A 24,774-nucleotide genomic window follows, 5' to 3' on the forward strand; every position below is an offset into this window, starting at 1 on the left:
AATGTAGCAGGCCAGCTGGGATTTACAACCTGATATCAATATTTTTTGGACTACCAAGAAATGTATTGGTGAATTATATTAATCATGGATTGAACTGCATCCATCTATTCTGCCAACAATGTCTTACTCTACGTCATGGAACTCTGAGTCAAATAAAACCTATTTTTAAAACCTTTTATGAAGTTGGTTTTGTAGCATAAACTGTGAATTCAATATTTTTGACTGATATTATGATTGTCTGTTTGTTTCATATCTGCAAAGTAGTTAAAACGCTGTCAGATCCAATTTAAACTATAGGTCACATGTTACTTTGTGTGCTAAACGTGAAATGTTTTTTGCAATGGGACGTAATAGTTGTATATTTTGATTGGTAAATGCTTACTGGTTGTGTTTTTGTATTGTTATGATTGGAACCTACTGGCTTATTATGTCAGAGTTTATGGACTGCTTATCCTTTAACATCATTTAACATCGTGACTGCTGTCTCTCCATCGGCCCTATGCAGTGGTGTAGTGGTCCTTTAACATCATTTAACATCGTGACTGCTGTCTCTCCATCGGCCCTATGCAGTGGTGTAGTGGTCCTTTAACATCATTTAACATCGTGACTGCTGTCTCTCCATCGGCCCTATCCAGTGGTGTAGTGGTCCTTTAACATCATTTAACATCGTGACTGCTGTCTTTCCATCGGCCCTATGCAGTGGTGTAGTGGTCCTTTAACATCATTTAACATCGTGACTGCTGTCTTTCCATCGGCCCTATCCGGTGGTGTAGTGGTCCTTTTACATCATGTTGTGTGACTGCTGACTTTCCATCGGCCCTATGCAGTGGTGTAGTGGTCCTTTTACATCATGTTGTGTGACTGCTGTCTCTCCATCGGCCCTATGCAGTGGTGTAGTGGTCCTTTAACATCATTTAACATCGTGACTGCTGTCTTTCCATCGGCCCTATCCGGTGGTGTAGTGGTCCTTTTACATCATGTTGTGTGACTGCTGTCTCTCCATCGGCCCTATGCAGTGGTGTAGTGGTCCTTTAACATCATTTAACATCGTGACTGCTGTCTCTCCATCGGCCCTATGCAGTGGTGTAGTGGTCCTTTAACATCATTTAACATCGTGACTGCTGTCTTTCCATCGGCCCTATCCAGTGGTGTAGTGGTCCTTTTACATCATGTTGTGTGACTGCTGTCTCTCCATCGGCCCTATGCAGTGGTGTAGTGGTCCTTATACACCATGCTGTGTGTGACTGCTGTCTTTCCATCGGCCCTATCCAGTGGTGTAGTGGTCCTTTTACATCATGCTGTGTGACTGCTGTCTTTCCATCGGCCCTATGCAGTGGTGTAGTGGTCCTTTAACACCATGCTGTGTGTGACTGCTGTCTTTCCATCGGCCCTATGCAGTGGTGTAGTGGTCCTTTAACATCATGCTGTGTGTGACTGCTGTCTCTCCATCGGCCCTATGTAGTGGAGTCTGGAGAAGTCAGTATACAGTGATCCCTCGCCACTTCGCGGTTCACTTATCGCGGATTCGCTATTTCGCGGATTTTCATAATGCATTTTTTTTTTTTTTTTGGTGCATTGTGCTCTGCATTCTGATTCGCTAAAAACTCACTCCCGCTTCTTGTATCAAAACATGCTACGAATTGTGCTATCATTTTGTCGTCTCGTGCAGTTATGTGTACGTACATAAAACAGCTTGGCAAATTTACATTAAGTTGGCCAAATTATCTTGTAATTTCGAACATCTCCTAAACCCATAATGTCGACGAAACGCTCTGAAGAGCAGTGAAACGGCCTACACGTGAGTCACTGTATTTGTATACATGTAATAGTTGCTAATTGTAAAAAAAAAAAAAGTTTTCTATTTCGCGGATTTCACTTATCGCGGGTCATTTTCGGAACGTAACCCCCGCGATAAACGAGGGATTACTGTACTCTAATGTTGCCAAAAAGTTCCCAAACCGCCCACCCAGCGAAAGAAAGGAACCCTGTGTGAAAAATCCTATTGTTTCCTGTTTAAAAAAGAAGAGTTTTCCTATATATTTATGATTTTCACTCTCAAAATCACACAATGCTTAAACCACATCAATCGGATTAGGTGTGTCGGCATCTGTCCACCCAGGCCCATCCATGTCTACTACGCTCCTGATGCTAACAGCGCGTGATGACAATAGCCTACTAACCAAATGTATTTATTTATTTTTATTTATATAGTACATCAGCTGATATCTCAAAGTGCTCTACTAACCAACACTTTGGACTAAACTTTTTCAATACCTGGTTTGCATACCCATTGTTGCCTTAGTTAGCATTTACTGGTAGATATCATCAGTTGAAACGTCTTTCATACCCTACCGGCTACCGATGTCACTCTTCTGTCAGCTGCGCCATTCCAGAACCAGTTGTGAGCTGCTCCATGCCAGAACCAGTTGTGAGCTGCTCCATGCCAGAACCAGTTGTGAGCTGCTCCATACCAGAACCAGTTGTCATCTGCTCCATGGCAGAACCAGTTGTGAGCTGCTCCATACCAGAACCAGTTGTGAGCTGCTCCATGCCAGAACCAGTTGTGAGCTGCTCCATACCAGAACCAGTTGTCAGCTGCTCCATGCCAGAACCAGTTGTGAGCTGCTCCATACCAGAACCAGTTGTCAGCTGCTCCATACCAGAACCAGTTGTGAGCTGCTCCATGCCAGAAACAGTTGTGAGCTGCTCCATACCAGAACCAATTGTGAGCTGCTCCATACCAGAACCAGTTGTGAGCTGCTCCATACCAGAACCAGTTGTGAGCTGCTCCATACCAGAACCAGTTGTCATCTGCTCCATACCAGAACCAGTTGTCAGCTGCTCCATACCAGAACCAGTTGTGAGCTGCTCCATACCAGAACAAGTTGTCATCTGCTCCATGCCAAAACCAGTTGTGAGCTGCTCCATACCAGAACCAGTTGTCATCTGCTCCATGCCAGAACCAGTTGTGAGCTGCTCCATACCAGAACCAGTTGTGAGCTGCTCCATACCAGAACCAGTTGTGAGCTGCTCCATGCCAGAACCAGTTGTCAGGTGCTCCATGCCAGAACCAGTTGTGAGTTGTAATACCACTGTATTAACCTGTCACACACTGAAGGCCTATAGGTTCACCACTGTACTAACCTGTCACACGCTGAAGACCTATATGCTCACCACTGTACTAACCTGTCACACACTGAAGACCTATAGGTTCACCACTGTACTAACCAGTCACACACTGAAGACCTATAGGTTCATTTTACATTTACATTTAAGTCATTTAGCAGACGCTTTTATCCAGAGCGACTTACAAATTGTCTCACCACTGTACTAACCTGTCACACTGAAGACCTATAGGTTCACCACAGTACTAACCTGTCACACACTGAAGGCCTATAGGTTCACCACTGTACTAACCTGTCACACACTGAAGACCTATAGGTTCACCACTGTACTAACCTGTCACACACTGAAGACCAATAGGTTCACCACTGTCACACACTGAAGACCTATAGGTTCACCACTGTACTAACCTGTCACACACTGAAGGCCTATAGGTTTGTCACTGTACTAACCTGTCACACACTGAAGGCCTATAGGTTCACCACTGTACTAACCTGTCACACACTGAAGGCCTATAGGTTCACCACTGTACTAACCTGTCACACACTGAAGGCCTATAGGTTCACCACTGTACTGACCTGTCACACACTGAAGGCCTATAGGTTCACCACTGTACTGACCTGTCACACACTGAAGGCCTATAGGTTCACCACTGTACTAACCTGTCACACACTGAAGGCCTATAGGTTTGTCACTGTACTAACCTGTCACACACTGAAGACCTATAGGTTCACCACTGTACTAACCTGTCACACACTGAAGGCCTATAGGTTTGTCACTGTACTAACCTGTCACACACTGAAGGCCTATAGGTTCACCACTGAAGGCCTATAGGTTCACCACTGAAGGCCTATAGGTTTGTCACTGTACTAACCTGTCACACACTGAAGACCTATAGGTTCACCACTGTACTAACCTGTCACACACTGAAGGCCTATAGGTTTGTCACTGTACTAACCTGTCACACACTGAAGGCCTATAGGTTCACCACTGTACTAACCTGTCACACACTGAAGGCCTATAGGTTCACCACTGTACTAACCTGTCACACACTGAAGGCCTATAGGTTCACCACTGTACTAACCTGTCACACACTGAAGGCCTATAGGTTCACCACTGTACTAACCTGTCAGACACTGAAGGCCTATAGGTTCACCACTGTACTAACCTGTCAGACACTGAAGGCCTATAGGTTCTCCACTGTACTAACCTGTCACACACTGAAGGCCTATAGGTTCACCACTGTACTAACCTGTCACACACTGAAGGCCTATAGGTTCACCACTGTACTAACCTGTCACACTGAAGACCTATAGGCTCACCACTGTACTAACCTGTCACACACTGAAGGTCTATAGGTTCACCACTGTACTAACCTGTCACACACTGAAGACCTATAGGTTCACCACTGTACTAACCTATCACACACTGAAGGCCTATAGGTTCACCACTGTACTAACCTGTCACACACTGAAGACCTATAGGTTCACCACTGTACTAACCTGTCACACACTGAAGACCTATAGGCTCACCACTGTACTAACCTGTCACACACTGAAGACCTATAGGCTCACCACTGTGCAATGAAATGCTGAGTCCTCACTGCCCATTAAGATCCTTGCTGTTTTATAGATGTTTTTGTGACTTATGAACTGGGTTGTCTGTCTTAGTAGTAAATGTTTGCATGTGTTTGTTAGCATTTACCTAGCATTCTGTATGGGCTTTCATTAATACTTGTTAGCATTCTGGCAATTGACATTTTTTGGTGCTTTTTTAACGTAAAACAAATGTAATGTGCCCCTTGTGTGGGCACTACAGGTAATACTGTATACACTGGGATGGCACAGGCAAGGAATTCGGGATGCTGTCCAACACCAGCAGCTACTGCATCCAGGTGTGCTAGCTGCTAGCGCCATGGTTTATAATTCATTTGATTATAGATTTTACTTAAAATTCCATGTCGCTGAGTGGTTTGGGCGCTTTGGTTCAGTTGTTGTTGGGGTTCTATTGCCGAGGCAACATAGACAACCAACCAGGTTTAGGGAGGGAGGGAGGGAGGGAGGGAGAGTGAGAATAAATTCAGTTTTTATAAGCAGGTGTGGATATCTGTTTAATCTCTAGTTTTTCCTGTCACTTTTAGGAAGGAAGGCCCACTTCAGTCTGAAACTTCACGTAATTACAAGAGAGAGAGAGAGACAGAGCGAGAGATGGAAAGTGGAGCGAGAGAGTGGTGAGAGAGTAGGGGGGATTGTGATTGCCGTTGGTAACACTCCTCACAAGAGGCCCTGTCGTGATGGAAAGCTTCCTACTTCAATTACCAACCATCTCACTAGTTTCACTCTGTTCTGCTTTATCTGGTCAAACTGAGTACCAGGGCATCATACATATCTATTCAAGAGGCAACAAACTCCAGCAGCCCTGTTAATGTCCAATTTAGAAAGGAGGAGGCAGAGAGGATCTGGTTTCTGAGGCTGTATAATATCATGCTACATAGAGCGAAGCATTACGGAGGCTGAATAAAAAATGCATTTATGGTAAAGATTCAAACGGAAGCCATTTATCTGAAGGAGAACCAAGGCAATTAGTAACGCTTTAATGCCAATTAGAAACAAAAACTGTGTCCTGTAATTGGATAAAACCTGGTCCTTTAAACAAAGCAGTGGTGCTGAAATGGCCTCTTTATAAACACATGGTGGTGGTCACCTTCATCATAAAGCCAAGCCAGGAATTCCCAGTTGGTAAAAATAAAATTATGGTAATGAATGGTTTACTTTCCTTAATATTCCTTCCTTCCTTCCTTCCTTCCTTCCTTCCTTCCTTCCTTCCTTCCTTCCTTCCTTCCTTCCTTCCTTCCTTCCCTCCCTCCCTCCCTCCCTCCCTCCCTCCCTCCCTCCCTCCCTCCCTCCCTACCTCACTCACTCACTCACTCACTCACTCACTCACTCACTCACTCACTCACTGACTCACTGACTCACTGACTCACTCACTCACTCACTCACTCACTCACTCACTCACTCACTCACTCACTCACTCACTTCCTTCCTTCTGTCCTTCCTTCCTTGACAATCTGCCTTGTAACGTGTTTCTGTGCATGGTCCTTGCTCATTTGTAGCATCACATGGCGAATGCGTAAAAATTGCTTAACCCTGGCCCTAACCCTAACCCTGGCCCTGACCCTAATCCTAACCCTGGCCCTAACCCTAGTCCTAACCCTGGCCCTAACCCTAACCCTAACCCTGGCCCTAACCCTAACCCTGGCCCTAACCCTAACCTTAACCTTAACCCTAACCCTGGCCCTAACCTTAACCCTAACCTTAACCCTAACCCTGGCCCTAACCCTGGCCCTAACCCTAACCCTAACCTTAACCCTAACCCTGGCCCTAACCCTAGTCCTAACCCTGGCCCTAACCCTAACCCTAACCCTGGCCCTAACCCTAACCTTAACCTTAACCCTAACCCTGGCCCTAACCTTAACCCTAACCTTAACCCTAACCCTGGCCCTAACCCTGGCCCTAACCCTAACCCTAACCCTAACCTTAACCCTAACCCTGGCCCTAACCTTAACCCTAACCCTGGCCCTAACCCTAACCCTAACCCTGGCCCTAACCCTAACCCTAACCCTGGCCCTAACCGGTTGCGGGCGGTGCAGTTTCTGTACCAGGCGGTGATACAGCCCGACAGGATGCTCTCAATTGTGCATCTGTAAAAGTTTGTGAGGGTCTTAGGGGCCAAGCCGAATTTCTTCAGTCTCCTGAGGTTTAAAAGGAGCTATTGCGCCTTCTTCACCACACTGTCTGTGTGGGTGGACCCTTTCTGATTGTCAGTGAGGTGTATGCTAAGGAACTTGAAGCTTTCCACGTTCTCCACTGCGGTCCCGTCGTTGTGGATAGGGGCGTGCTCCCTCTGCTGTTTCCTGAAGTCCACGATCAGCTCCTTTCTTTTGTTGATGTTGAGGGAGAGGTTATTTTCCTGGCACCACTCCGCCAGGGCCCTCACTTCCTCCCTGTGGGCTATGATTGAGTTGGAGGCGTGATGATTGAGTTGGAGGCGTGCGTGGTCACGCAGTCATGGGTGAACAGGGAGTACAGGAGGGGGCTGAGCACGCACCCTTGTGGGGCCCCAGTGTTGAGGATCAACAAAGTTGGAGGTCTTTGTTTCCTACCTTCACCACCTGGGGGTGGCCTGTCAGGAAGTCCGGGACCCAATTGCACAGGGCGGGGTTCAGACCCAGGGCCCCGAGCCTAATGCTGAGCTTGGAAGGTACTATGGTGTTGAAGGCTGAGCCATAGTCAATGAACAGCATTTTGACGTAGGTATTCCTCTTGTCCAGATGGGAGAGGGCAGTGTGCATTGCGATGGCGATTGCATCGTCTGTGGATCTATTGGGGCGTTAAGCAAATTGAAGTGCGTCTCTGGTGTCAGCTAAGGTAGAGGTGATATGATCCTTAACTAGCCTCTCAAAGCACTTCATGATGACAGAAGTGAGTGCTATGGGGCAACTGTCACGTTCCTGACCTGTTTTCCCTTGTTTTGTATTTATTTAGTATGGTCAGGGCGGGTTTAGTGAGTTGGGTGGGTTGTCTATGTGTGATTTTCTATGTTGGGATTTTTGTGTTCGGCCTGGTATGATTCTCAATCAGAGGCAGCTGTCAATCGTTGTCCCTGATTGAGAATCATACTTAGGCAGCCTGGGTTTCACATGTGTTTGGTGGGTGTTTGTCTACCGTGTTAGTGTTTTCACCACACGGTACTGTTTCGGTTTTCTGCACTTCGTTTATTGTTTTGTATTGCAGTGTTCAGTTTCGGTTTTAATAAATCATCATGAGCACGAACCACTCTGCATATTGGTCCGATCCTTCTTGCCTCTCCTCGTCCGATGAGGAGGACGAAATAGACAATCGTTACAGCGACAGTCATTTCGTTCAGTTACCTTTTCTTTTTTGGGTACAGTAACAATGGTGGACATCTTGAAGCAAGTGTGGACAGTAGACTGGGATAGGGAAAGATTAATATGTCTGTAAACACTCCAGCCAGTTGATCTGCGCATGCTCTGAGGACGGTGCTAGGGATGCCATTTGGGCCGGCAGCCTTGCGAGGGTTAACACGCTTAAATGTCTTATTCACGTCGGCCACGAAGAACGAGAGCCCACAGTCCTTCGGAGCGGGCCTCGCTACTGGCACTGTGTTATCCTCAAAGCAAGCAAAGTAGGTGTTTAGCTTACCTGGGAGCAAGACGTTGGTGTCCGCGACGCGGTTGGTTTCCCTTTGTAATCCGTGATTGTCTGTAGACCCTGCCACATACATCTCGTGTCTGAGCCGTTGAATTGTGACTCCACTTTGTCTCTGTACTGACATTTTGCCTGTTTGATTGCCTTATGGAGGGAAAAACTACACTGTTTGTATTTTACCATATTCCCAATCACCTTGCCATGGTTAAATGCGGTGGTTCGCGCTTTTCAGTTTTGCGCGAATGCTGCCATCTATCTGCGGTTTCTGGTTTTGGTAGGTTTTAATTGTCACAGTGGGAACAACATCCCCTATACACTTCCTGATGAACTCAGCATTGAGAACCCAGCTGGCTGTATGGAAAGGGGACAGTATATCCAGAGAGAGCCATGATTGCGTGATGCTCATACAGATTACGGTATAAATCAGGATGTGCACAAGTTCCAGGAACTATTAAAGGATTTAATATAAATACATACGACACACACACACACCCAAGTATATGCACATGCACACACGCACACGCACACACACAACCCAGCATGTGTCCATCCATCATGTTAGGCAGCAGTTAAGAGCAGCATGACTTCTATACTGTCCATCCTGTCCTGTGTCTGTGTGCCTGTGTGTGTCTGTGTGTGCAACAGGTCCATCATGGACAGTTCATCTCCATTGAATGGTTGAGGCATGACGTTAGCCACTAGATAAGCAACATCTGTCATGATTAGATGTTTGGATTGTTCCATTATACAGGGTTGGGGAGAGGGGGGGGGTCCCTGGATACTGGATATCCACTTTATCCCCCAAACATCTCTGGATAACAAATCCCCAAAACAGTTATGTCAGTAAATCAACTGTAAACCAGATACTTAGATTACATCTATGTCAGTAAATCAACTGTAAACCAGATACTCAGATTAAATCTATGTCAGTAAATCAACTGTAAACCAGATACTCAGATTAAATCTATTTCAGTAAATCAACTGTAAACCAGATACTCAGATTAAATCTATTTCAGTAAATCAACTGTAAACCAGATACTCAGATTAAATCTATGCAGGTGCCAACTTTCTAAAACAACTAACTAAATACACATTTAACAACAAAAAGTTAATGAATCCAGGTAAAGACCAAAAACTATACCGAACAAAAATATAAAAATGCAACATGTAAAGTGTTGGTCCGATGTTTCATGAGCTGAAATAAAAGTTCCCAGAAATGTTCCAAACGCACAAAAAGCTTATTACTCTCAAATGTTGTGCACAAATTTGTTTACATACCTGTTAGTGAGCATTTCTAATTTGCCAATATAATCCATCCACCTGACAGGTGTGGCATATCAAGAAGGTGATTAAACAGCATGATCATTACACAGGTGCACCTTGTGCTGGGGACAATAAAAGGCCACTCTAAAATGTGCAGTTTTGTCACACAACCCAATGCCACAGATGTCTCAAGTTTTGAGGGAGCATGCAATTTCAATGCTGACTGCAGGAATGTACACCAGAGCTGAATTTTTATTTCTCTACCATAAGTCGCCTCCAATGTTGTTTTAGAGAATTTCGCAGTATTTCCAACTGGCCTCACAACCGCAGACCATGTGTATCGCGTCGTGTGGGCGAGCGGTTTTCTGATGTCAACGTACTGAACAGAGTGCACTTTGGTGGTGGTGGGGTTATGCAATGGACAACGAACACAATTGCATTTTATCGATGGCAATTTGAATGGACAGAGATACTGTGACGAGATTCTAAGGCCCATTGTCGTGCCATTAATCCTCCGCCATCACCTCATGTTTCAGCATGATAATGCACAGCCCTATATTGCAAGGATCTTTACACAATTCCTGGAAGCTGAAAACGTCCCAGTTCTTCCATGCCCTGCATATTCACAAGACATGTCACCCATTGAGCATGTTTGGGATGCTCTGGATCGACTTGCACGACAGCGTGTTCCAGTTCCCGCTCAGTGTAAATAAACACTAAATACCAGACTTCCTTAACTGATTCTGACACAGTGACATCCAGTACCCAATCCCCCCATCCCATACTAATCATGGACAGAGTGTGTTCCTACCTTCAGAGTGGTGTGAGAGGGTGAGCAGGCTGACACAGGACGCTCCTATCCCAGATCCGAACACAGTGATACGGTTGGAGTCTCCTCCGAAGTATCCAATGTTCTCACTGATCCACCTCAGAGCCTGGATCTGGTCCAGTAGGCCGTAGTTCCCCTTAGCTGCCTGGTCCCCGGTAGACAGGAACCCTGGAACAGACACAGAGGATACAGGGTTAGTCAATGATGTTACACTAACAGGGATGCAATTGTCAAGCCGAATTTCTTCAGCCTCCTGAGGTTGAAGAGGCGCTCCTGCGCCTTCTTCACCACGCTGTCTGTATGGGTGGACCAATTCAGTTTGTCCGTGATGTGTACGCTGAGGAACTTAAAACGTACTGTATCGAGAGCATCCTGTTGGGCTGTATGGCCGCCTGGTACGGCAACTGCTCCGCCCACAACCGTAAGGCTCTCCAGAGGGTAGTGAGGTCTGCACAACGCATCACCGGGGGCAAACTACCTGCCCTCCAGGACACCTACACCACCCGATGTTACAGGAAGGCCATAAAGATCATCAAGGACAACAACCACCCGAGCAACTGCCTGTTCACTCCGCTATCATCCAGAAGGCGAGGTCAGTACAGGTGCATCAAAGCAGGGACCGAGAGACTGAAAAACAGCTTCTAAGGCCATCAGACTGTTAAACAGCCACCACTAACATTGAGTGGCTGCTGCCAACATACTGACTCAACTCCAGCTACGTTAATAATGGAAAAATGTATGTAAAAAATGTATCACTAGCCACTTTAAACAACCACTTAATATAATGTTTACATACCCTACATTACTCATCTCATATGTATAAACTGTACTCGATACCATCTACTGCATCTTGCCTATGCCGTTCTGTACCATCACTCATTCATATATCTTTATGTACATATTCTTCATTCCTTTACACTTGTTGTGAAATTGTTAGGTTAGATTACTCGTTGGTTATTACTGCATTGTCGGAACTAGAAGCACAAGCATTTCGCTACACTCGCATTAACATCTGCTAACCATGTGTATGTGACAAATAACATTTGATTTGGTAGCCTAATGACAAACATTAAGAATAAGCTACGTGGGTGAGTTGATGCCTATTCGGCAGCTAGTTAGCTAGGTCAATTGATCATGCTACTTTGTATGCGTTGTTTGTTGACAACCTTGTTCTTTGTGTATGTGATCATTAACATCTGCTAACCATGTGTGTGTGTATGTGACAAATGAAATGAGATTTGGTTCAGGTTGATTCCTTTAGGGTCCCAGGTTACGCCAGGCTGACACGCTCTCTGACCTCACTCAAGGGGGTGGTGACTACATACTGACTGAGACGCCTGGTGATGAATATTGTTTTTGTTGACTCTACTTGGTTAAGTCAACTCCAAAAGCTTGAGGTGGGTCATCAAGCACACGGAGCGGTCGGGAATCACTGGTGTACAGTGTGAAGCTTCAGGATCAAAACGGGACCAAATGAACTGACATCACAGTGTTTCTACCAAGTCAAGGTAACTTGCAAAGACCACAAATCCCCCCCCCCCTCCCTTCCTTCTACCCCACCCCTTTTAGCCCAAACTATCAAGCTCTCTGGCTCTCCAGGGAGATCCTGACTTATTGGAGAACACGATTGTTGGTCAAATAAAAGGGCTGTGTGACCACATGTCATCTCTACATTATGGGAAATCAATGTTGAGCCTCCCTGGACGATCACATATCACCCTGTCTATCGACCTGCCGTGATGAGAACCACATGTATCTATGAATGCTGTTGTGTTGTGACACTGAGAGAAAAGGCAGGGGAGATGGAAACTAAGAGGCCCTGAATAATGTAGAAGAAATGTTCCCTCATAAATCATGACCTCTTTACTGTAGGCCTTTATTTGTACTTCATGATTGAAATGTTCTGATGTTCAGAGATTTTACTACAGGATATAGAACATGAAGTAGAAATGATGAGTAGAAGTACTTTATGTTACATACACTAGGTACAGTGTACAAAAGTATGTGGATACCCTTCAAATGAATGGATTCGGCTATTTCAGATACACCTGTTGCTGACGTGTATAAAATTGAGCACACAACCATGCAATCTCCATAGACAAACACTGACAGTAGAATGGCCTTATTGAAGAGCTCAGTGACTTTCAATGTGGCACCGTCATAGGATGTCACCTTTCCAACAAGTCAGTTCGTCAAATTTCTGCCCTGCTAGAACTGCCACGGTCAACTGTAAGTGCTGTCAGGAGAACGTTAGAATGCCAGGAGAACGCTACCTGCCCCTGTGCACAAAGCGAGGTCCATACAGCAATGGTTTGTCAAGATCGGTGTGGAAGAACTTGACTGGCCTGCACAGAGCTCTGACCTCAACCCCATCGAACACCTTTGGGATGAATTGGAATGTCGACTGCGAGCCAGGCCTAATTGTCCAACAGCAGTGCCCGACCTCACCAATGTGGTTGAATGGAAGCAAGTACTAAATCCTTCAGCTATGGCTTGTACCTCGAGTGGAGAGTAACATGAACACATAAGCTGTTAGCAGTTTTACAGGCCTCTACATGTTTCCAATGTACAGAACATGGACTAGATGGACTAGACATTTCCACTGAATCCTATCTTCTCACATGATAGCGTGTGACACTGAGCCTCTCTTCGGGGAGGCACTATAAGCACATCTCTAGGGCTCTGTACCAAACATATGAGAGAGAGCGAGAGGGACGCGCACCCACGCACACATTCACACTATAACGGTGTCTCCAGGGCTCAGGCCCAGCTGCATGTTGGGTAATAGAATGTTAAATCATCTGACGTCCCACAGGACCTCTCAATCGACTCAGTGTCCATCAACCCTCCTCAACATGGGGTGCATCCCAAATGGCTCCCCATGCACTATGTGCCCTGGTGAGAAGTGGTGTACTAGATAATAGGGTGCCATTTGGAACACACACTAGGGAATAACAGACAGGAAAAGGAAATTAAACGAATGCAGATATTCAATCATTGAGTATTGAGTTCACTGGCTGCCTCTAAAACTAAACAATCAAAATAAACAAGACGTTAACATTTAGAAAAGCACCCCTACATCTGATCTAGCTTGTTGCAGGTGCGTGGGAATAATTCAATAATACAGTTAGGTTCTGTTGAAGGTGAAAAGGCAGACACGTAGCCCTAAGCTTGAATAAAACAAAATGATACTGTCTGGCAAGAGCAGTGTGCAGGTTTTCCTTTTCTTAAAAAAATAAACAAATGTATTAATATAGGCACCTTAATATAGGCAACTTAATACAGGCACCTTAATACGGGCACCTTAATACGGGCACCTTAATACGGGCACCTTAATACGGGCACCTTAATACGGGCACCTTAATACGGGCACCTTAATACGGGCACCTTAATGCAGGCACCTTAATACAGGCACCTTAATACAGGCACCTTAATGCAGGCACCTTAATACAGGCACCTTAATACAGGCACCTTAATATAGGCACCTTAATATAGGCACCTTAATACAGGCACCTTAATACAGGCACCTTAATACAGGCACCTTAATACAGGCACCTTAATATAGGCACCTTAATACAGGCACCTTAATGTAGGCACCTTAATACAGGCACCTTAATACAGGCACTTTAATACAGGCACCTTAATACAGGCACCTTAATATAGGCACCTTAATACAGGCACTTTAATACAGGCACCTTTTGGCAGTGGTAAGGGGGTACAGGACATCAGCAGAAGGCTTAGGCAGGTTGACACGCTCAAATTGAAGACTTATTTACAGCTCTTCTTGGTAATCCAACGTGAAGTTGCCATATATCACAAAATATCAGCAAACAGTCATTGTATATTTACAATTATAAACTGGGTGGTTCGAGCCCTAAATGCCGATTGGCTGACAAGCCGTGGTATATCAGACCGCATGCCACGTGTATGACAAAACATTTATTTGTACTGCTCTAATTACGTTGGTAACCAGTTTATAACAGCAATAAGGCACCTTGGGGGTTTGTGATATATGACCATATATATACCACGGCTAAGGGCTGTATCCAGGCACTCTGAGATGCGTCGTTCCTGATTGGTCATATACCACAAACCCCCCCGTGCCTTATTGCTTAAATATATAACCTACACTGGCAACAGCCAAAAGAAATAGTCTCTGTATTAGGCTTAACACATCCAATCTGAACCCGGCCGGCCACAGGTAGCCAGCCTATACGGTTTCACAGCCGCCCCTTGAGAAACAACAGTGAATCTGCCTTACAGGTAGTGATGGGTCAATTGCGAACAAACGGCTCTTTTTGAACTGATATTTTAGGTGAACGTCGGGAACCGAATCGTTTCTGTGAAAGAGCCGTTCATTTGGCTCCCTGACTTGATTATGGTTACGACTGCTTTTTGTGCTCCAGACAGCCACTAACAGCAGATAAGTTAGAACATCGTTCTCTGAAGATGGTCATTGTGGGGCGGCAGGTAGCCTAGTGGTTAGAGTGTAGGGGCGGCAGGTAGCCTAGTGGTTAGAGTGTAGGGGCGGCAGGTAGCTTAGTGGTTAGACTCTAACCGTTAGAGTGTAGGGGCGGCAGGTAGCCTAGTGGTTAGAGTGTAGGGGCGGCAGGTATCCTAGTGGTTAGAGGCAGGTAGACTAGTGGTTAGAGTGTAGGGGCGGCAGGTAGCCTAGTGGTTAGAGGCAGGTAGCCTAGTGGTTAGAGGCAGGTAGCCTAGTGGTTAGAGGCAGGTAGCCTAGTGGTTAGAGGCAGGTAGCCTAGTGGTTAGAGGCAGGTAGCCTAGTGGTTAGAGTGTAGGGGCGGCAGGTAACCTAGTGGTTAGAGTGTAGGGGCGGCAGGTAGCCTAGTGGTTAGAGGCAGGTAGCCTAGTGGTTAGAGTGTAGGGGCGGAAGGTAGCCTAGTGGTTAGAGTGTAGGGGCGGAAGGTAGCCTAGTGGTTAGAGTGTAGGGGCGGCAGGTAGTCTAGTGGTTAGTGTAGGGGCGGCAGGTATCCTAGTGGTTAGAGGCAGGTAGACTAGTGGTTAGAGTGTAGGGGCGGCAGGTAGCCTAGTGGTTAGAGGCAGGTAGCCTAGTGGTTAGATGCAGGTAGCCTAGTGGTTAGAGGTAGGTAGCCTAGTGGTTAGAGGCAGGTAGCCTAGTGGTTAGAGGCAGGTAGCCTAGTGGTTAGAGGCAGGTAGCCTAGTGGTTAGAGGCAGGTAGCCTAGTGGTTAGAGTGTAGGGGTGGCAGGTAGCCTAGTGGTTAGAGTGTAGGGGCGGCAGGTAGCCTAGTGGTTAGAGTGTAGGGGCGGCAGGTAGCCTAGTGGTTAGAGGCAGGTAGCCTAGTGGTTAGAGGCAGGTAGCCTAGTGGTTAGAGGCAGGTAGCCTAGTGGTTAGAGTGTAGGGGTGGCAGGTAGCCTAGTGGTTAGAGTGTAGGGGCGGCAGGTAGCCTAGTGGTTAGAGTGTAGGGGCGGCAGGTAGCCTAGTGGTTAGAGTGTAGGGGCGGCAGGTAGCCTAGTGGTTAGAGTGTAGGGGCGGCAGGTAGCCTAGTGGTTAGAGTGTAGGGGCGGCAGGTAGCCTAGTGGTTAGAGTGTTGGGGCGGCAGGTAGCCTAGTGGTTCGAGCGTTGGGCCAGTAACTGAAAGGTTGCAAGATCAAATCCCTGAGCTGACAAGGTAAAAATCTGTTGTTCTGCCCCTGAACAAGGCAGCTAACCCACTGTTCCTAGGCCGTCATTCTAAATAAGAATTTGTTCTTAACTGACTTGCCTAGTTAAATAAAATAAATTAAAAAATGGTTCACTGCAGGAAGAATAGCTAGTAAGAAGAGAGCCTCAGTTTGGTCTGAAAGCTTCTGTAAAAGCAGAATCTTTCAGTCAACCATGAGTGAGAAAGTTACAGAGGCATAACTATCATACCCTCCCCAAAATGCTAACCTCCCCTGTTACTATAATGGTGAGAGATTAGCATCCCCACAGCATCCCCACAGCATGATGCTTCCACCACCATGCCTCACCGTAGGGATGGTGACAGGAGTGTCTTGGGGTATAATAATATATTATTACTAACCTCCCCTGTTATTATAATGGTGAGAGGTTAGCATGTCTTGGGGGTATAATAATATATTATTGCTAACCTCCCCTGTTATTATAATGGTGAGAGGTTAGCATGTCTTGGGGTATAATAATATATTATTGCTAACCTCCCCTGTTATTGTAATGGTGAGAGGTTAGCATGTCTTGAGGGTATAATACTATATTATTGCTAACCTCCCCTGTTATTATAATGGTGAGAGGTTAGCATGTCTTGGGGGTATAATAATATATTATTGCTAACCTCCCCTGTTATTATAATGGTGAGAGGTTAGCATGTCTTGGGGGTATAATAATATATTATTGCTAACCTCCCCTGTTAATATAATGGTGAGAGGTTAGCATGTCTTGGGGGTATAATAATATATTATTGCTAACCTCCCCTGTTATTGTAATGGTGAGAGGTTAGCATGTCTTGGGGGTATAATAATATATTATTGCTAACCTCCCCTGTTATTATAATGGTGAGAGGTTAGCATGTCTTGGGGGTATAATAATATATTATTGCTAACCTCCCCTGTTATTGTAATGGTGAGAGGTTAGCATGTCTTGGGGGTATAATAATATATTATTGCTAACCTCCCCTGTTATTATAATGGTGAGAGGTTAGCATGTCTTGGGGGTATAATACTATATTATTGCTAACCTCCCCTGTTATTGTAATGGTGAGAGGTTAGCATGTCTTGGGGGTATAATACTATATTATTGCTAACCTCCCCTGTTATTGTAATGGTGAGAGGTTAGCATGTCTTGGGGGTATAATAATATATTATTGCTAACCTCCCCTGTTATTGTAATGGTGAGAGGTTAGCATGTCTTGGGGGTATAATAATATATTATTGCTAACCTCCCCTGTTATTGTAATGGTGAGAGGTTAGCATGTCTTGGGGGTATAATACTATATTATTGCTAACCTCCCCTGTTATTATAATGGTGAGAGGTTAGCATGTCTTGGAGGTATAATAATATATTATTGCTAACCTCCCCTGTTATTATAATGGTGAGAGGTTAGCATGTCTTGGGGGTATAATACTATATTATTGCTAACCTCCCCTGTTATTGTAATGGTGAGAGTCTTGAGGGTATGATATTATGATATTTGTGTGTCTGTAACTTTCTTACTCATCATTATTCATGATTCATTCAGGACTATCTGTAATTATGGGAGAATCCACATTCATGTAGAAGTGTTTAGAAAGATATTCCATTCTTATTTACAACAAAAGTAACTCCAAAATGACACAATACTTTATTTACCATCGATTTCTATTGGGCTCAAAAAAATCTCTAGTCAACATACTCTACCAGACAATCTGTAGTCAATATACTCTATCAGACAATCTGTAGTCAATATACTCTACCAGACAATCTGTAGTCAATATACTGTACCAGACAATCTGTAGTCAATATACTCTACCAGACAATCTGTAGTCAATATACTCTACCAGACAATCTGTAGTCAATATACTGTACCAGACAATCTGTAGTCAATATACTGTACCAGACAATCTGTAGTCAATATACTGTACCAGACAATCTGTAGTCAATATACTCTACCAGACAATCTGTAGTCAATATACTGTACCAGACAATCTCTAGTCAATATACTGTACCAGACAATCTGTAGTCAATATACTGTACCAGACAATCTGTAGTCAATATACTCTACCAGACAATCTGTAGTCAATATACTGTACCAGACAATCTCTAGTCAATATACTGTACCAGACAATCTGTAGTCAATATACTGTACCAGACAATCTGTAGTCAATATACTGTACCAGACAATCTGTAGTCAATATACTGTACCAGACAATCTGTAGTCAATATACTGTACCAGACAATCTGTAGTCAATATACTCTACCAGACAATCTGTAGTCAATATACTGTACCAGACAATCTGTAGTCAATATACTCTACCAGACAATCTGTAGTCAATATACTCTACCAGACAATCTGTAGTCAATATACTGTACCAGACAATCTGTAGTCAATATACTGTACCAGACAATCTGTAGTCAATATACTGTACCAGACAATCTGTAGTCAATATACTCTACCAGACAATCTGTAGTCAATATACTGTACCAGACAATCTCTAGTCAATATACTGTACCAGACAATCTGTAGTCAATATACTGTACCAGACAATCTGTAGTCAATATACTCTACCAGACAATCTGTAGTCAATATACTGTACCAGACAATCTCTAGTCAATATACTGTACCAGACAATCTGTAGTCAATATACTGTACCAGACAATCTGTAGTCAATATACTGTACCAGACAATCTGTAGTCAATATACTGTACCAGACAATCTGTAGTCAATATACTCTACCAGACAATCTGTAGTCAATATACTCTACCAGACAATCTGTAGTCAATATACTGTACCAGACAATCTCTAGTCAATATACTGTACCAGACAATCTCTAGTCAATATACTGTACCAGACAATCTGTAGTCAATATACTGTACCAGACAATCTGTAGTCAATATACTGTACCAGACAATCTGTAGTCAATATACTCTACCAGACAATCTGTAGTCAATATACTGTACCAGACAATCTCTAGTCAATATACTCTACCAGACAATCTCTAGTCAATATACTCTACCGGACAATCTTTAGTCAATATACTCTACCGGACCATCTGTAGTCAAAATACTCTACCAGACAATCTGTAGTCAATATACTCTACCGGACAATCTCTAGTCAATATACTCTACCAGACAAGGCTCTTCTCAACTCTGTGATTGTCACCCTACCTCCACCTCCACCTCTCCTCTCTCTGACTCCCTGTTGGTCCAATCACAGAGGGTTGGAAGGGAAGAGAGCATGGATCATGGATAGGGCTCAGCCATGCTAGGTGTCATAGGAAGCTAGACAGGGGTAGCACGCACGCACGCACGCACGCACGCACGCACACACACACACACACACACACACACACACACACACACACACACACACACACTCACACACTCACACACCAGCAGATGGTCTCCTTCAGGATGACAGAGATAGCAGGAGGACATAGAGAGAGGGATGGATGGAGAGAACGTGAGAGAGAGGGAGGAGGAGAGATGAAGGAGGAGGGTAAGAGAGTGAAATGGGAGGTTGTGGGGAAGAGAGAGAGAGAGAGAGAGAGAGATGTCGTCAGCAGAAATTAGAGTCTCTCTCTGTCTCTCTCTCTCTCTGTCTCTCTCTCTCTCTGTCTCTCTCTCTCTCTGTCTCTCTCTCTCTCTGTCTCTCTCTCTCTCTGTCTCTCTCTCTCTCTGTCTCTCTCTCTCTCTGTCTCTCTCTGTCTCTCTCTCTCTCTGTCTCTCTCTCTCTCTCTCTCTCTCTCCCTCTCTGAGCAGATCCTCCTCCTTATGTTGTCTGGTAACGAGTACAACAGATTTACACAAATCTTTAGAGGCACGATGGGAGTTGAGACGTGACTATGGCACTATAACCCTCATTAACCAAATGGTTCCCAGTGACTTCACACACAGCAACACAACATGTCACTGGTGTTAGGAGACTATAGGAGATGTAATGTAGTGTGGAGGTGACCTCTGGGGTTAGGAGACTATAGGAGATGTAATGTAGAGGTGATGACTGGGGTTAGGTTACTATAGGAGATGTAATGTAGAGGTGATGACTGGGGTTAGGAGACTATAGGAGATGTAATGTAGAGGTGATGACTGGGGTTAAGAGACTATAGGAGGTGTAATGTAATGTAGAGGTGATGACTGGGGTTAGGTTACTATAAGAGATGTAATGTAGAGGTGATGACTGGGGTTAGGAGACTATAGGAGATGTAATGTAGAGGTGATGACTGGGGTTAAGAGACTATAGGAGGTGTAATGTAATGTAGAGGTGATGACTGGGGTTAGGTTACTATAAGAGATGTAATGTAGTGTGGAGGTGACCTCTGGGGTTAGGAGACTATAAGAGATGTTATGTAATGTAGAGGTGATGACCGGGGTTAAGAGACTATAGGAGGTGTAATGTAGTGTGGAGGTGATGACTGGGGTTAGGAGACTATAGGAGATGTAATGTAGAGGTGATGACTGGGGTTAGGAGACTATAGGAGATGTAATGTAGTGTGAAGGTGATGACTGGGGTTAGGAGACTATAGGAGATGTAATGTAGAGGTGATGACTGGGGTTAGGAGACTATAGGAGATGTAATGTAGTGTGGAGGTGACCTCTGGGGATAGGAGACTATAAGAGATGTAATGTAATGTAGAGGTGATGTCTGGGGTTAGGAGACTATAGGAGATGTAGTGTAGAGGTGATGACTGGGGTTAGGAGACTATAGGAGATGTAATGTAATGTAGAGGTGATGACTGGGGTTAGGTTACTATAAGAGATGTAATGTAGTGTGGAGGTGATGACTGGGGTTAGGAGACTATAAGAGATGTAATGTAATGTAGAGGTGATGACTGGGGTTAGGAGACTATAGGAGATGTAATGTAGAGGTGATGACTGGGGTTAGGAGACTATAGGAGATGTAATGTAGTGTGGAGGTGATGACTGGGGTTAGGAGACTATAAGAGATGTAATGTAATGTAGAGGTGATGACTGGGGTTAGGAGACTATAGGAGATGTAATGTAGTGTGGAGGTGATGACTGGGGTTAGGAGACTATAGGAGATGTAATGTAGTGTGGAGGTGATGACTGGGGTTAGGAGACTATAGGAGGTGTAATGTAATGTAGAGGTGACCTCTGGGGTTAGGAGACTATAGGAGATGTAATGTAGAGGTGATGACTGGGGTTAGGAGACTATAAGAGATGTAATGTAGAGGTGACCTCTGGGGTTAGGAGACTATAGGAGATGTAATGTAGAGGTGATGACTGGGGTTAGGAGACTATAAGAGATGTAATGTAGAGGTGACCTCTGGGGTTAGGAGACTATAGGAGATGTAATGTAGAGGTGACCTCTGGGGTTAGGAGACTATAGGAGGTGTAATGTAGTGTAGAGGTGACCTCTGGGGTTAGGAGACTATAGGAGATGTAATGTAGAGGTGATGACTGGGGTTAGGAGACTATAAGAGATGTAATGTAATGTAGAGGTGACCTCTGGGGTTAGGAGACTATAGGAGATGTAATGTAGTGTGGAGGTGACCTCTGGGGTTAGGAGACTATAGGAGATGTAATGTAGAGGTGATGACTGGGGTTAGGAGACTATAGGAGATGTAATGTTGTATAGAGGTGATGACTGGGGTTAGGAGACTATAGGAGGTGTAATGTAATGTAGAGGTGACGTCTGGGGTTAGGAGACTATAAGAGATGTAATGTAGAGGTGATGACTGGGGTTAGGAGACTATAAGAGATGTAGTGTAGAGGTGACCTCTGGGGTTAGGAGACTATAGGAGATGTAATGTTGTATAGAGATGACCTCTGGGGTTAGGAGACTATAGGAGATGTAATGTTGTATAGAGGTGACCTCTGGGGTTAGGAGACTATAGGAGATGTAATGTTGTATAGAGGTGACCTCTGGGGTTAGGAGACTATAGGAGATGTAATGTTGTATAGAGTTGATGATGATATGTGATGTCAGAAATGTCTTCCTGTGTTGAATAGTCAGCTAGTTGGGTATGCAGGTTGGGACCTCTTGTCATGCCCTGACCTTAGAGATCCTTATTATTCTCTGTGTTTGGTTAGGTCAGGGTGTGACTCGGGTGGGAAATTCTATGTCTTCTGTTTCTTTGTTTTTTGGCCAGTGTGGTTCCCAATCAGAGGCAGCTGTCTGTCGTTGTCTCTGATTGGGGATCATACTTAGGCAGCCCTTTTTCCCACCATTAGGTTGTGGGATCTTGATTTCTGTTTAGTTACTGTTGCTGGACAGAACTGTGCGTTTTCGTTTTCTATTTTGTTACGTTGTTTGAGTGCCCTTTGGAATTAAAATCATGAACATTTTCCACGCTGCGCCTTGGTTCTACTCTTTCTACCACCAACGAGAGACGTTACACCTCTTTCATTCTCCTTGTGTTGAATATAGTCTCCTATAGTCTAGACTACCCTCATTTTTCTCTGTGTGGTGGTGTACTACCCTAACTAGACTACCCTCTCTCTGCTCTGTGTGATGGTGCATGTTAGTCAACCGACTACCCTCACTCTGCTCTGTGGAATGTAAACTAACCAACAACTTGATGTAAAGAAGAGTCTTCCTTTACTGTGTCTGTACTGTTACGATATCATCTCCCACTAAACTAGTAATACCCTGGAGACTAAATCAACTTGTCCTCATATCCTGAGGCTAAATATTGAACACGTTTGACATCTCTCATTTCTTTCAGTACCATCTTCAAAAAAATTACATATTTTGGATCTAGCAGATGATCCCACCATGTTTCAGCAGGGTGTGGGTAGGGCCCATGTTTCAGCAGGGTGTGGGTAGGGCCCATGTTTCAGCAGGGTGTGGGTAGGGCCCATGTTTCAGCAGGGTGTGGGTAGGGCCCATGTTTCAGCAGGGTGTGGGTAGGAGCCCATGTTTCAGCAGGGTGTTGGTAGGAGCCCATGTTTCAGCAGGGTGTTGGTAGGAGCCCATGTTTCAGCAGGGTGTTGGGTAGGGCCCATGTTTCAGCAGGGTGTGGTAGGAGCCCATGTTTCAGCAGAGTGTTGGTAGGAGCCCATGTTTCAGCAGGGTGTGGGTAGGAGCCCATGTTTCAGCAGGGTGTGGGTAGGAGCCCATGTTTCAGCAGTGTGTGATAGGGCCCATGTTTCAGCAGGGTGTTGGTAGGAGCCCATGTTTCAGCAGGGTGTTGGTAGGAGCCCATGTTTCAGCAGGGTGTTGGTAGGAGCCCATGTTTCAGCAGGGTGTGATAGGGCCCATGTTTCAGCAGGGTGTTGGTAGGAGCCCATGTTTCAGCAGGGTGTTGGTAGGAGCCCATGTTTCAGCAGGGTGTTGTTAGGAGCACATGTTTCAGCAGGGTGTTGGTAGGAGCCCATGTTTCAGCAGGGTGTTAGGAGGAGCCCATATTTCAGCAGGGTGTGGGTAGGGGCCCATGTTTCAGCAGGGTGTTGGTAGGAACCCATGTTTCAGCAGGGTGTTGGTAGGAACCCATGTTTCAGCAGGGTGTTGGTAGGAGCACATGTTTCAGCAGGGTGTTGGTAGGAGCCCATGTTTCAGCAGGGTGTTAGGAGGAGCCCATATTTCAGCAGGGTGTGGGTAGGGGCCCATGTTTCAGCAGGGTGTTGGTAGGAACCCATGTTTCAGCAGGGTGTTGGTAGGAACCCATGTTTCAGCAGGGTGTGGATAGGAGCCCATGTTTCAGCAGGGTGTGGATAGGAGCCCATGTTTCAACAGGGTGTGGGTAGGAGCCTATGTGTCAGCTGTGTCTGAGGCTCCCACATCTCTTAGATGTACAGCACAGCAATATTGCTAATCTGGGACCAGGCTATGGAGACCTGTAGCCGTGCTCTAATCTGGGACCAGGCTATGGAGACCTGTAGCCGTGCTCTAATCTGGGACCAGGCTATGGAGACCTGTAGCCGTGCTCTAATCTGGGACCAGGCTATGGAGACCTGTAGCCGTGCTCTAATCTGGGACCAGGCTACGGAGACCTGTAGCCGTGCTCTAATCTGGGACCAGGCTAAGGAGACCTGTAGCCGTGCTCTAATCTGGGACCAGGCTATGGAGACCTGTAGCCGTGCTCTAATCTGGGACCAGGCTATGGAGACCTGTAGCCGTGCTCTAATCTGGGACCAGGCTATGGAGGTCTGTAGCAGTGCTCTAATCTGGGACCAGGCTACGGAGACCTGTAGCCGTGCTCTAATCTGGGACCAGGCTATGGAGACCTGTAGCCGTGCTCTAATCTGGGACCAGGCTATGGAGACCTGTAGCCGTGCTCTAATCTGGGACCAGGCTCTGGAGACCTGTAGCTGTGCTCTAATCTGGGACCAGGCTCTGGAGACCTGTAGCCGTGCTCTAATCTGGGACCAGGCTACGGAGACCTGTAGCCGTGCTCTAATCTGGGACCAGGCTATGGAGACCTGTAGCTGTGCTCTAATATGGGACCAGGCTATGGAGACCTGTAGCCGTGCTCTAATCTGGGACCAGGCTATGGAGACCTGTAGCCTTGCTCTAATCTGGGACCAGGCTATGGAGACCTGTAGCCGTGCTCTAATCTGGGACCAGGCTATGGAGACCTGTAGCCGTGCTCTAATCTGGGACCAGGCTATGGAGACCTGTAGCCGTGCTCTAATCTGGGACCAGGCTATGGAGACCTGTAGCCGTGCTCTAATCTGGGACCAGGCTATGGAGACCT

General features: G+C 45.5%; 1 protein-coding gene across 6 annotated transcripts in view; it reads right to left on the bottom strand.

Annotated features, from left to right (window-relative positions):
* The window catches only part of LOC129858682 (neuroligin-3-like), a gene marked incomplete at its 3' end in the record, with an annotated part of 492,031 nt that overhangs the window by 112,453 nt on the left and 354,804 nt on the right, over positions 1-24,774 (bottom strand). For all 6 annotated transcript variants that reach the window (XM_055927987.1, XM_055927986.1, XM_055927985.1 and 3 more), the window contains 1 exon segment: positions 10,426-10,611. In XM_055927987.1, coding sequence (XP_055783962.1) covers positions 10,426-10,611 — 186 coding nt within the window.

This window comes from Salvelinus fontinalis, chromosome 6 (genome assembly GCF_029448725.1).
Source record: "Salvelinus fontinalis isolate EN_2023a chromosome 6, ASM2944872v1, whole genome shotgun sequence".
Taxonomy (NCBI): domain Eukaryota; kingdom Metazoa; phylum Chordata; class Actinopteri; order Salmoniformes; family Salmonidae; genus Salvelinus; species Salvelinus fontinalis.